At 49.3% G+C, this 14670-nt stretch overlaps 1 protein-coding gene across 2 annotated transcripts in view; it reads left to right on the top strand.

The window, feature by feature from the left end:
• The window catches only part of LOC8032616, a 265009-nt gene that overhangs the window by 90929 nt on the left and 159410 nt on the right, over positions 1–14670 (top strand). For both annotated transcript variants that reach the window (XM_029970300.4, XM_029970299.4), the window contains exon 2: positions 12216–12277. In XM_029970300.4, coding sequence (XP_029826160.2) covers positions 12216–12277 — 62 coding nt within the window. The remainder of the gene's footprint in view (positions 1–12215; positions 12278–14670) is intronic.

Raw genomic sequence — 14670 nt, 5'->3', positions numbered from 1 at the left:
TGCTCGAGGCTTAAGCAAGTTTGTTTTGGGGGTGTGCGCAAGAAATTTCTCCCCGTATGGCTTTAGGAAGATTTTCTCCTTGGGGCAAGTCTTACCCCCAAAGGGTTTTCTGCGCTTGCTTTGCGTTTATGGCTGCAACATTTTGAGTACCCCTTGCTCGACTGTGTAGTTCGAATCCGTACTCTCTCTCGTGCTCGTATCTACCGGTAAACGCGGATTTCGTCTGCGCCGCCCTCGCAGCGCCCTTCTAAACTCGACGCACTCGACATAAAACCTGTTTTAGCTCGAGTGCATTATGCATTGTCACGCACCTCGAGAAAGCAAAACGAAGATGGGAGAAAAAGAGACGAGAATCTTCCGTTTCCAACGAGTTCGTGAATTTTGTCTTGGACCGCATTGATGCCGTGAAGTCTCCAATGTTCACTCAGACTGAGTCATGCAATGTTGAGACTTGCCTGTTAAGGTCGGTCGCGGCGCTGAAAACAGGACGGTGTTGTCTCGAACAAAAATATTTTACGTTTAGTGCATCTTCTATATTACTAAAACGCGCAGTCTTAATGCGTTTCATGAAGATATTTGACTGAAATGACTTGTTTTACTGATGTGACGAATCTGTGAAGCACCATATATATCTATATACAGGGGTGGAACGGCTGCGCCATTTGTGCCATTTTGCGCCAGGCGCATTTGTCTGCGCCATCCTGCGCCATGTTGCGGAAACCGCGCCACAGCCAATACCTCGCGCCATTATGCGCCAAATAGCAAAACGTGCACAAAAAAAAAAAAAAATTTGTCTTGGGTTCGGTTTTTATCGACTCGATTGGCAACAATGAGCGCGTTTAGCTTTGTCGGCCTTGCAATCTTTTGTTCTGTTTATGCTTTTTGTGTATCCTGAGTTGGAAACGCGCGAAAAAACTCTGGGGTTGGATTCCAAGCGCTACACAACCTGCGACTGGATTGTTATTCTTCAACCATAAGCGGTTAAGCAAGTCGGCCGAGGTGAGGTCGAGGCGTTAGGCGTCAGATTGCCTGAGGATGGGGCCCAGGATCCGGACGTCAGCCAGTTGAAAACAAATAAGCAAAAGAGTCCTTTTAGTACTTCATCGTTAGAAGTTGGAACCGCGTTCTCGCAAGATAAATTGTGATTTGATAGAACTGAAACGTGTAATAAACCTGTACATATAAGTTTCATTCACATGTATTCTCTAGTTGTTAACATACAGCTGAGGAGGCAGACAGCACTTGGATGCGCGGGCCTTTTGGCTGCCTCAGGGCCTGTATGGAAGTAAAGCCAATAAACTCCTTTGGCCGATCCGAAACCTTGCCGGCCAACAGCTTTCACGCGAGCGGTAGATCTGCTCGGCCTTTGTTAACCTCTGCTTATCGCTTCCAGTACAAAAACTCCGTTAATCGTAGTCTGCTGCTTCGATATTGAGTTGTTGCAGAACAGGATAAACTTGAAGTTTGTTGCCCTATTCCTCCGTGCAACTGCACGTTTGTTGCTTAGGCACGTCACGTGGTTCGCACATATAATTACTATGTTGAGCACATTTGGGTTGTGCGATAAGCAGTGCTAGTTTCTATTTTGAGCAGTTGAAAGCCACTCAGAAAATATCAAGAGCACTATCTTCAGAAACATATGGTACTTGCTTTTTTATTCTGATTATGGCTTACAAAGTTTCAAGTTTTCGCATCTATTACACTGTTATCCCATCTACCTAGGTCCCAACCAGTCATGTTCATCTATGCTGCTAAGGACAATCGAAATTGCTCCCGTGCTTGTCTAAGACACAAGCTGAAGTGCAATGAAAACTGATCTGAGCTGCTCCTATAGCCTGCTCTAGAATGTAGTTTTAGCTGCTCCCAACCTGCTCCAAAACAGCTGTTTCAGCTGCTCCCGTGGCTGCTCCCAAGTACATTTCATGAGTTCCACCCCTGATATATATACATACACTACGTTGTGTCTCGTTAATATGGTCCCCCCGTTCTCCCAAAAAAGATCCTTGGTGTGCAGACGCAAAGCTTTCCGCCTCTGTCTCTGCTCACTCTTCGAACGCCAGAATCTGGCATTTGGCGTTCATATTCGAACGCGTTCGAACAGCCAATTGTGAGAGAAAGACTGCTGTCTACCCATTATTCATTCCAGCCAGAGTTCTCGGTGTTCTGACGTCTCCGCGCGCTCTCGTCTTTATACCCGTATAGCCAATTTTCCTGTTTACGAACGTATAAGCCGCCTCCTGCCTCCCAAGAAACTTCCGGTCACTCCGTTTTGACTGGCCTGCCGATCCTGTTGATGTGAACATCCGTGGGACGATGAAGTTGTGGATTTAGCGAGGTCCTTGTGTTGTGCTACTCAACGTAGTTCTTTCTTTTTTTTTTTTTTAAGTTTACGAGGGCTAAAAAAAAAGAGAAAGCTGTAAAAGTTACATTTGTGCGGTTTGTGCGGGTGAGTTATACGGGGGACGTAGTATATGGAGCTAGTCGTAACGATCAGTCGGCTAATTAATTAAAACCTGTGCTAATTAACTTTTTAAGTTTGTGAAAATTGACATAGAGTTCCAGTTAGACTTTCCGAGCGTCATCGAAAACCATTAACTCGCTAATTTTTAGAAATACTATGAGCGCCTAAAAAGCGCAGTAGTGCGCTAAAGTTACCACTCGTGTAGCGGGGACAAGGCTACCGGTGCGATAATGTGGCCGCGCGATTTTTCCGTCTCTAATTTGAAGCCCCAGCCTTGTGGCGATACTACGCCCCCCTGGCCGTATAACTCATTTGCACAAAGCGCTCAAGTGTAGCTTTCATGGCTTTCTGAAAACAAATCTGATAAGTTTAAAAAAATGTATAAGAGTTAATTAACCGGCTAAAAAGGTAGTAAAAAAAAAAAACTTTTAAAACATATTTAGCTAATCTGTCCTTTGGCTAACTAAGCACCTGGAGAACTGGTCATAAGATATTTCATGAAGGTCGCAAGACGCGGTGCTATGATGGGGATTGTTTGTTCTCTCGTTTACCGAAAGTTCGAGGGACGTAAAAATGCAATAGCGCCTCTTTTCGGCGCTTTTATGACGAAATCGGTGGGTCGTCGGTCATCGAACGACGCAGTGTCGCGGCCTGTGGTGGTGTGTATCCGCGCTGCACCGCTGTCCGAGGGAACGGTGGTGCTTCCGGGCATCCACTGGCACACGCACTGCACCCGGAAGCCGCTGCTGCGGTGGATCGAAGCGTCCGGTCGCGGGTCACGCGATCCCGCCTCCGAGCGCGACACCGGCGGCAGACTCCCGCTTTTTTTCTGTCGCGTGACTCGGACAGCCTGATTGATCGAAGCGCGGCTCGGCCAGGGCGTATAAATGACATTGCGAGGGCGGCCGTGTCCTTCCAATACAAGGTGTGCCTTCGATTGTTTTGTGATTTTATGCTCCGATTTCTATTGGCGACGTGGTGGCGTCTGCTTCTGCTCCGATTGTACAGTTCAGTCAGTGAATGAGCGTGGATTTCTGTGTTTACCAGAGAGGGAAATTGACTAGTAACTCCCGTATGCACGCTCATCCATGGTGAAGGGATGGAAGGGAGAAAAAAAATGAAGTGGGAAATCTTTCGGGGCTGGGCGTTCGTTGGGGATAATACCCGAACTAACGCCCACCCCTGAAAGATGTTACGGTTATACTTCTTTATATATCATGGATACGTGGAAATTTGTCTGTGCATGGCTGAGTATCGAATCCGATAGCTCGTTGGGATCGAAATCCAGGTTAGGGGGAAGTTCATCTCTGTGGCATGTATGAGCTTGTTTTGGTAGCATATTGTTTGTTGAGCTTTAGTCAATAAACATGACCAGTTCTAGGCTGCATGACGTCGTAGTAAACTCACAGCCATGGAGATACACGGGCACTGTTTTCTCGGGGGGACCGATGAAAATAGTTAATTGTATGGAGATTCCAAACGTTACTATTATTGCTCTCTTCAGGCGCGTTGCGCATTTCAGTATGACAAAAGCGTAAAGTCTTTGGGTGTAGGAGACGTAATACATCAATTATGTTATTTGTTTTTTTTAAGCGGCTGTCCGACGGCGTTTTTTTTGGTGCTTGCTCCAAGGCGCAGAAAGAGGGGCGTGTCGCTATCTTTGGTCGGACTTTTAACGGGGAAATCGGCCCCCATGAGTAATTTCAGGTTTTCTTCAGGATGCCTAGAGCACGAAGGAGTGAGTTATCGCTACAAATAGACAATATCAGAATCCACTTGACTGCTTTTCCTGGGGTTTAAAGTTCAATTGATCAGCTGTTCTACGCTTCCTTGTATCTTGCGGGCGTTCGTTTATATTATTTTATCGGTGTCTATGTGTAGTTATACAGTCCTCGACGTTTATCTCGAGGGTTCCTCACGTCGCTTTCCATTGCGTCGTCTGCGAGCCGCGAGACGCAGACGGATGACACGATAAGGCCAGGGGAGATGTCACGACTCTCGTGGCGCTCCAGCACGGCTCTAGGGGAACCCTTACGAGGTCTGTGTCGTGTGCTGTGACATAAAGCGACGCCGCTGATGTGTGGCTTTATTTATTCATTTTTTATTAATTTTTTTCCTTCCGGGCCTGAGACCGAAAAAACATTCCTCGAAGATGCCGTGCCGGCGCGAGTTTCGGAGATCCGAACGTGCACCTCTATGGGTTTCGGTACTCGGGATCGCACGCTAAATTTAGCAGCTTTCAGGAGGATGATATAGATAATATAGAGTCATGGAGTCATATACGAAGCGCTGCCCTTATATTTCCTGCGCGTACTTCTCTAAGGAACCTTTTCTCGCGCTTGACTGCCCCTCCTTCCTGCCATGTTGATGGCATTGACTGCGACTGCACATCGTGCCGTAAATTCGTACTTTGGTAAGGGGTCATCGGTGAGTGCTGTTTATAGAACTGTTTGTGTACGCTCAACAACGGATACAGCAACTGCTGGAAGACCTGTATCACGGAGCTCCAGTGATGAACAGAAACGTGCATCGATCGACAGAGCGGCCGGTACCTTTGACTCCGTAGATCTCGAGTGGCGGCTCGAGAGGCTTTTCAGAAAAGCCGCGCTGCGAGCGTGGTGCGTTCAAGGCGTGGCTGCTTGCTTGCTAGCTACCGGTGACCGCGCGGCCGTTGCCGCCGTTGTGCGCGTTTTCTGATGAAGGCCACGATACGGCGAGAGTGTTCCTTCCCGGCGGCGTGGGAGGCGCTTTGTGTGGGCCTTGTTGCCGTTACGCGGGCACTCAGGCACGGTCGGGTCGGATTCTCTCAATAGCACCCATAGAGGACAAGGCCCGCTCATGACGTCATCGTTTGCGCCGCCGCGCGCTAGCGTCGCCGCTTATTGTGAAGCGCTGCGAGGCGGAGTGGCGGCGATGCTGCGTGGCTCAACCAGTGATGACGTATGGAATGGAAGGCCTTGTCCTCTAGGGGGTATTGGGTTCTCCGCGCGCACCTCGTGTGTGGGCGTCCCGCGAGGGATTACGTCTCGCGCTATGGGCGGGATCGTTGCCGCAACACTGCGGGCCGGCGACGATTTGGGCGTCTCTCTCGAAGCATTGCGCTGGGCCACGCGGGTGTCACTGCTTGACAGCATCGGAAATAGGAGACCCGCACTGACCCAGTTGCGCATGGGGTGGAAAGTGGCGGTGCGGTGCGCGCGACATATGGGCGTATTTATTAAACGAGGCTACGGGATTGATTTTCGTCCAAGATCAGAAGCGGGGCGACGTTGTTACTTTTGAACCGCTGGAAAGAAAATTTGAAAAACGAACCTCTTGGAAAGGCTTTAAAAGAGGGCAAGAGAGAAAAGGGGAAAGGGCTTCCCGGCGCTTTCCTCTTTTCCCGGGTGGTTAGGAACGAGCGAAAGACCCGGATGAACGCTTAGGAGACGCCTGTGTTCCTTCAAGTTCGGTTGTTTTCTTCGCGGTTTCCTCTATTTTATTTTACTTCCAGATGTAATTCGAGCTATCGAAAACAATGATCACAATCCCCCGGTCATCGGGACATCATTGTTCGGTAATCGGCTGCACGAAGAACAACCGGAAGCGTAGAATATTATAGGAGGACGTCTGTATCGATGTCTTCAATGTCTTCAAACTCCACCGCTTTCCAAATGACCATAACCTCCGGCGGCAGTGGGTTGGGTCCGTAAGCAGAAAATACTTTTTCCCGACGCAATACCCTCAAACATTTCGCGGATATATAGCGCACGCCGAAGTTACCGCTGTACCTTCGATTGACGTGGGCTACGCTCGCAAGTTGGGCGCAAGTTTTTCGTGAGAATCGCTGTTTCAGCTTGTGACTTTTCGTAAGTTAATTTATCTTAATGCTAATATCTTGCAATGGTAACACTGACCCGACTTTATTGTCTACAATGCTTAGTTGAAGGATCATTTCCAACGTCGTGTGCTATTGGAAATTGTCGAAAAGTTAGTTATAAGTTAATCGCGATCTCCCGCGCGATAGCAGAGAGCTGTGTACTTACGTTGACCCTCACAACGCGACTGGGTTGTTCTTAATTTGCAAATTCGTACATCACGTAGCTGTAAAGAAAACTTTAATTTGTATTGCTGAAACATGATAATACATCAGTTTCGAATAGTTGAGTCATTGATCGACTCGCTCCAGCAATGAGTCCATCTCGACTTTGCTGTTTTCAGTTCCAGACGAAGGACGTGCTCGTCGACATGTGATCCTCAGTTAAAACCTTTATAAACATCCGCATGCCGCGGGGGAGCTGCTTACGATCGTTCTTTGCAATGCTCTTATTTCGTGCGTCCTTGTTCAAATTAAATAGAAGAAAGAATAAAACATAAAGGGCGGACAAACAACCGCATCTCCACGGGGTCAATGATGTTGATTAGGGCGAAGCACTGGTGGTGCTTGTCTGCGTAGACGCTGAGCCGCAGCATGCCGAGCCTTTCGTTCGTTTTCATCCATGTCAGGCTGTGGTCAAATGCTCAAATGCGTATATAACCACGTTCCATACCACACATTCTCTTTCTGACAGGATTAGAACGGCAGGGAGCTTCTTCGGTTGTCCCGCCTCCAGCGCGAGCTTCCCATCTTTAGAATTCTTCGGCGTCCCGTGAGCCTTGAGCCTCCGCGCAACCAAAGCACGATGGAATGCAACAAACGCGAGCCCGAGGCTGCGGGCATCCGAAAGAGACGCCCTGCCGTTCTCATTCCGTTGGTGACTATAATAGAAAGGATTTGTGCAATCTTTGGTACATATAACGCGATTCAAAACAGTTGTTGTGAAACGAACTGTGATGGACTTTCTTCAGTTGGAATGTAACATCGCCAGATACTTCTCGCCCTTCCCGGGGCTGTAGAATAGAAGCTTACGGGAAGGGGCGAGGCCATATTAAATCCTCCCAGGTCGCCACCTTTCAAAGACGACTTCCCCACGTGCCGGCCCTCCCTTTGGAATGAAGCGACCCGTGTAAATAGCTTCGAGTCGACCATCGTCTTGACACTGCCATTCAGTCGAGGCCAGACTTGGAAGTAATCCGTTACAAGTAACGGGATTACTCGTAATTAATTACTTTTCTTGTAATTTAGTAATTAATCCGTTACTTTTTGAAAATGTAATTTGTAATGTAATCTCATTACTTTTTCAGTAACGAATTTCTGAAATTACTCGTTACAATTCTTCCGTCCTATCAAAGAGAAAAAAATAGTGGGAGGAGGGTGATGCAACGGCCTTCGCGCTTTTAGCATGCTAACACAAGACTCGGCTGAGGTGCTGGCGTGGGAAAGGAGAGGAATTCACGCAAACCAAGAGAGCCAAGCCAGAGCCAGTTTCGGGACCCGTTCGTACGGTCAGCCAAGCTGGGCGGATTCGACTGTCTACATGAAGGCAACAGGCCTCGACTTCTTGGAAAACGAAGGGACTGCTTCGAGGGCACAAAAGAGCAGAAAACTAATGGCCCATAAAACCGTCGCGTAGGGTTCGTGAGGACTAGGGCCGCGAACACTATGACCGTGGTGCATACTTCCGCTCCCCTCCTTTCTTCCGCATCCCTCTGAGTTTTGTCCCCCAAAAACCAATCAGTGATGTTTTTTTTTTCGTTTTGTTTTGTTGTTGTTACACAAAACCGTCTTTTGCTTGTCAATGTTCCTGCCTAGACACGCCCCCCTTCCCCCGGGCCAACACGAAAAAAAAAAAAAGCTCTACTAGGACCTCGCTCTGCTCACCCTTGACAGCGCTGTGAAAGCTAAATACTGGGTGGACCAACCAGCTATGTGGCTTCTATCACATGACTTTGCACTAGCAGACGCATAGGGCATAAACATAAGGGGTGCGATGGCAGGAGTTTATTGGAACAAAAAAAAAGTTGGCGTCAACCCTGCTGTCAGTTTAAAGGGATGCTGAACCGAAATTTTGGGTGGAAATTCTTGGTCGCAATGGCATACATAGCATGTCCTTTACTTCTAAATGACGTTGTTTTGAGCGAGAAGGCGCATAAAATTGAATAAACACGAAAAATACAATTTTACGCGACCCCTGGTGAGCGTCGTGGAAAGCTCGCTTCGTGACGCGCGCATTCTCATTCGCCTCAAAAGACAGACGGAGCCAAGCCAAGCCAGGCGCTAAGCCAGGTGGCGTTTGTTATTGTTAGTACCACGTGGGCTCTTCCCGCGTGATACTACTACCAGCCGCTTTGAGAACAGCCGCCGAGCGAAGAATCAAGGCCAACGAACGAGGAGAATGCGCGAAGGCACCAGGGGCGCTGGGGGCGCCGAGAATGCGCACGTCAGTTCCGCTACGCCTGCTCTCAGAAGGACTCGCTCGCGCCGGCGGTTTCCGGCCGAGGATTCGCTCTTAATTCAAAGAAATACAATAATTCGGGCCCCATCCGTCGGATTGAATATCGTTTTTAGGTACAGTACCATCCCTTGAAGCCCGCTCGGGCAATAATTATGAGATTTCAAATATCGGTTCAGCATCCCTTTAAACTGTAGCTTTGGACAGCAGGCAATACGCTGGGCAGGGAGCACAAGAAAACGGCTTGGGACATCCAAGCTAGGGTCCTCGTCAGCGGATTGCGCCTGCGGGAACTTGAACCGAAATTTTAGGGAAAGGGAACACCAGCCCGAGTTTTCTGAGAATAAACAGTGGCTGACTTGGACACTGGTGTTGAGAAACCGCCTGTAAACGCGTGAAAGACATGGAAGCGCGCTGTTCACTGAAAATAGTGTTTTTTTTTAAATAATTTATAAACGGTATAATCAGTGCAGCTGAGAGCTTGTGCATTAATATGCCGTGTGACGTCTTGGTTCTCATAAGTTTGGTGATCAAGAAAAAAGATCAAGTGTGCCATTTGGTCGTATAACAGCCTTCATAAAGAAACGGGAGTCTTTGAAATGTACCCAGACGTAAGTACCGCATCTTGGTCTCACAACCAGTCTGATTTATTAGGTAAACCAGCCCCTATTTAGGCAACACGCAGCAAACATACAAAAACCATATCTTCAGGGGAATAGTGTTTTGAAGCTCGCCGATTCCAAACTCGGATTAATTCGAACGGTGTGCTTGCCTCAACCGCCCAAGTGCATTCGTCGCAGGTTCGTGGGATTTAGCAGCGACACAGCGAAAGGCTCATTTATCTTGATTACCTGTTTAAGTCCTTTATAAATTTATAGATTCGTTCTTCTAAAATTATTATCCTAAAATGATGTGTACATAGTACTGATAGTGTTGCATTTTTTATTTAATTTTGATGAGGCTCGAAATTTTCCCCTTCAAACACGCAGTATACAGTGTCTGTTTCGTGCTTTTTTGGAGTAACGCAAAAGTAATCGAGTAAAGTAACGAAGTAATTAATCAACTACTTTTTACGGGGAGTAATTTGTAACGGTAATCCATTAATTTTTAGGCCAAGTAATTGTAACTGTAATTAATTACTTTTTTGAAGTAACGGGCGCAAGTCTGGTCGAGGCAACCTTTATGCCGAGCGAGCTTTGCACGCAAACGTGACCCTAATTATTGTCGTCGTCGCTCAGCTTTTCCTCTCTTGCGTCTGTCGCTGTCCGACCGACAGTTCCCGGCAGGGTCCAGAAGCGAGGAGCAAACTCGTTTAGCGCTCATGTCCGCCCGCGACTATTGTCGTCTGCTTCTTGCGGAGCCGGTTTCCGGCGATTGTTGTGCCCTCGCGAGGGAGGACCTCTTTTTCCGCCCCGGTTTGCCCGGGCCGAGTAGGAAGTCCTTATATAAATGGACAGCTAAGTGGGGAGCTGAAGTCGATTCGTCGTCCCCCTAAGATCACAATAGAGTGGAAGCTACCTAGTTTCCAGACGCAAGAATCGTGCTCACGTAACGGGTCTCTTTGTGCGCGCATGCGGAGAGGAACGCGCAGTAATCTTGTGTAAGGTCGGCAAACGATTGGTCGAGCCGTCTTTTAGTCCGCTGTCAAGCCGGGGCACAATAGACCCACGCGCGCTCCTAACCTAACGCCGCTGCGGTGGTACTGCTCCTTCGATCACGCTTCGCCTCACTCGAATCTGGAATCTACCCAGGCGCAGTGCCTGATATGTGCAAATTTGGAAATGTTCGTAAACAGCGCATTGGTGGATAGCGGTGGGTGGGTATAATCATAAAGATGTAGTATTTGAATTCGGTGGTCAGTTGCGCCGCCTAGCCACTGCGAGTGGGCGCACCAGCCGATGCCACCTAGCGGTAGTTATGTGAAGCGTAGAAACGGGGAGCCCGCAGCTATAGACCTTTCCAATGTTTACAAATCCACAGCTCAGCGTGCGATCTCCACAGCTCAGCACGCGCGTGTGCGTCGCTTCGGAAAGCGAGCAAACCACGCGCGATACGCACGAACACTGAAAATGAAACCGGCCAGCAGCCCTTTTCTGGAAAGGTCTATAGGGAGTATTCACTGGCGGCCATAGCTGCGTGCGCGACTGCTGAGCGCGTGCTGACGGCGAGTTTCCACAGTTCTTTTGCAACGTGCAGTCCGCGCCATAAAGAGTGCCGGTCTTAGCAGCTTATTGATGTCAGCTCGTTCTGAGCATGCGCTCTAAACAGCTCCCACAAATATGGCGCCCAGTGAATATTGCAAGTTGCCACGCGCCGCGAAAACCAGCGCGGACCAGCGACTAAAGGGCCATTCACACAATTGCGTTGAGTCCGACGGAGTGCTAGGGTTGCTATGGCAACCCTCGCACTCGGTCGGACTCAACGCAGCTGTGTGAATGGCCCTTTAAGCGTGAAACAGCCCAACGGAGACCAGGGGCCCTAAACTCGTCAAACACAAAGTTGGAGCAGAAAGTTCGTCTGACTTTCTGTTACTTTTCGTCTGACTTTTTTTATTGAACGTTTCAAGATCGTCTTCTTTTACTCTCTCCGTATTCTTTCGCGTATTCCAGTACTTATACGTTTACAGGATTGATTGAAGCAAGATCTTGCGCAAATTCTAAAACTTTTTTAATTTTTTTTTTTTTTTTGTATTAGGTCAACGTCGACAAGGATAACTCAGTGAATCGTAATTGCACGGAGTGAACTAAATCTGTGGTACTACGCTCGAGCTTAAGAATAACAATCGCATAGAAGGCAAATCGAACTCGAAAGGAAAATCGACATGACAGCGATCAGCCTCTAGTTTTGCCAGCGCGATAACCTAAGCACTTGCCGTTGTCGGGCTTATTTACACCCAATGTCTTCTTTTCGATCGTCGGTTTCTGTCTCGTAATTGCTTCACTCTGGCGACGCCACGCACACCGCCGTGTTGCCAACGGAGAACATACTAATAAACAAAACGAAAGAAACAGAATACAAGGAGGGAAATGAAAGCCTTCGGGTGTTGCTGGTGGGACTGCTTTCCGAACTCGGAATACCACGAGGAGAATCTCGGTGATTGCGAATTAATGGCTGGGGAACCCGGAATGATTGTCTCTGCTGCCCGAGGTACTGTAGGTGATATCGAAGTGTCTGCCAGGAACGAGGTCGCGGACACTTGAACGGACGCGTTCGACGAACTACGGAGGACAATGATCGTAGCTGCGAGCGTATGTCGGGATGTATTTGCGTTCTATAGCGACGCCATGCCCCTGTGCGCGTGATAACAGTACGTGCTTCTTTCGCTGTAGCCGCTCGGTCGCGTGCTGATTTGGGACGCACATTTAATTTGGAGAGAGCTTTGGGGGGTTACGATTACGCGCTGGTTGTTCTGCGCACTCACGTGTTTCTTTTGTCTTCTGCAGGACGAGACTGATGGCTCCGGGGAGCAAAGCGAGGAGGATATTCAGCGGAAGACGCAACGCAGGTGAGCACGCCCTTCTGTCCTCCGAGCATTCGGTTCGCGAGACGAGGCTTTACGTACGCTCCATAGGCGGAGCTGGTTTACCCTTTAGAGCTGTTGGCCGTTGCACCTTCGGGTATTGTTTCGCGCGAACCGTTCGCAAATCTTGCCGAAACTTTTGGACTTCATCGCAGGACGTCCTCAGCTGTAGAATTGGCAAGTTTCGAGTCAACTCAGGACTTGGAACTTAACGCGCAAGGAGTACACGATATTTAAGAAAGAAACAGGTAAGTGACACAAGGAAAAGAGGGTCCTGGATACAGAAGAGGGCAAAAAGGACATATCTGAGCTGTGTCGGTCTCCTGTTTCCAGAAATGTCGAGATGTATCGCTCAACTTTATTTAGACTCGTTATACGCGCGCATATCGGAACAACTGACTGATCATTCCCTAACGCGCCGTTGGAGCGGAAAACACATTTCTTGTTTCTCAAAGGCGCAGTTGTAAAAGGCGCGGCATTTGTATGAAAGTAACCGAGTCTGAGTGAACGGGGTTTCTTTCGGCTTGGAACGTCAATGTGTGCACTTGCTCTGTCGACTGGCGGACTGCCGACTTCAACCACCCTGTTTGGCGGCCTGCAGCATGCCTCGCCTGCCGCGCCTCTTGTCTTGAGTGTCCACAGCAGTGACACGCGACCTCCTGCGAACGTTTGTCGCTAAAATAAGAATCCCCCGACAGCGGTTTGACAATCACCGGGAATAACAGTATACGGTGCGTGCAACGCGCATGTCTGACCGGTGTGTTTATTATCGCGCCTGCCTCGATCCCGGCTATGGCCGAGCAGCGGAAGCGACAAACGCTTGTTCGGCTGCGGGTTCAGCTTGAGCAATACAAGGCCCGCGCATTACGTCATCGTCGGTGGACCCCTGACCGGCCCCATCCGGAGGGAAGAATTCCAGGCGTTCTGGAGTGGGACTGCCACGATGCCGGAGACAGTGTCAACGGGGTTCGGGAAAGGGGGGGGGGGGGGGGGGGGGGGGAGGGGGAGGTTAATCGATGTGCTAACTGAACGGGTGCATATACGGGGGACTGCGCCAGCACCGTCCGCCCGTGGCGAGCTTTTTCGGTGGCGCCGCCGTCGGTTCGGTGAAACCCCGCCAACACGAAAGTCGCATTTGGAGCGCCACTCGGGTGTTTGGTCAGCGAACAAAAGTGCGCCCGCACCTATAACCGGGCCGTTAGGTAACGCCGTGTTGGCCTTCACCGCGTGTGCCACTGCAGGCGCGACGCCAATATGCAATAAAGGCGCCAGGAACGCGCCCTTTGGACGCGAAGGGACCGAATTCGCCTTCCTGGAAGGTGTCCCGGTTCTTCTGGGTATTGAGACCTGTCGTAATCGGGGAACCGATTCGGTCACTTTGTCTTTTATTTTTACCGTCAAGTTGTGCGTGGTTTTGTTGGCCCATCTTGAGCGGGCCCTATTGGCTCGTTCGTGTTGTAAATGAGCCGTCCCAGACCATCCCGATGCTCACAGTGGATCCTGGAATATAGATCCTATTTACCCGACATCCATATATTCGCTTAAAAAACAAAACGAGACATTGCCCTTTGTATTTTTCTTATGCATGTATCGTCACTCATGCCCAACCCGTGGCTGAGGTTTGTAAACGCAGCAGTCATCTTTGTCCCAGTACCGAAAGTGTACTGATGTTTTATACCAAGAAAAGATACGTTCAAAGGGCTTCCGTTATTCTCCTATGGGTGTTAACGCGGATGAAAACTGTTTCCCTATTTAGAGTATCGTCAACCTCGTCGATGTATGACAGTTGGCACTGCTTTCGAACGCGCTTTCTTGGCGTCACAAAAAAACTGTAAAAATTAAAAAAAAAAAAAAAAAAAAAAAAAAAAAAAGACAGCATGAATATGTTGCTTTTGCTGCTGCTGGGTTTTGACCGCCATATCTTAGCGAGCGTGCGTTTCTTCTTAGTGTTCCCCGTCAAGAGTGCGAGCTTGCCACCTTCGACAACGCTTCAGCATCTGGTAGGACTCGAGTTGGCACGCGCAGCCGAGGCACCGCGGAAGTCCACGAGCGCGTTCCGGGAACTTTCGAAAGAGACGCCCTGCCGTTCGCGAGGTATTAGTGACAATAAACGCGAACTGTCCACTTGATGTGCAACAGTTTGTACGAGTGGTGCTGCCTCGTTCGCAGTTGGCTGCGAACAAGACGGACCGCGCGGAAACGGATCCTCTCGTTCGCAGTTGAAACGGATCCTCCTGCCAGAGCGGGTGCTGTGGGTTCTTTGTCGGCAGCACCGACGGCGACCGTAAATCAGGCCGGCACCGGCCCACCGACAAATTGACTCGACCTGGAGGGTGGTGCCGCCGCCCCCCGCCTCGCTCTTCCGGGGCTTTACGACT

This window comes from Ixodes scapularis, unplaced genomic scaffold, assembly GCF_016920785.2.
Source record: "Ixodes scapularis isolate PalLabHiFi unplaced genomic scaffold, ASM1692078v2 PGA_scaffold1__304_contigs__length_218370807, whole genome shotgun sequence".
NCBI lineage: Eukaryota > Metazoa > Arthropoda > Arachnida > Ixodida > Ixodidae > Ixodes > Ixodes scapularis.
Note: the sequence above shows the minus strand (reverse complement) of the source record. Positions and strands in the feature narration are given on the sequence as shown.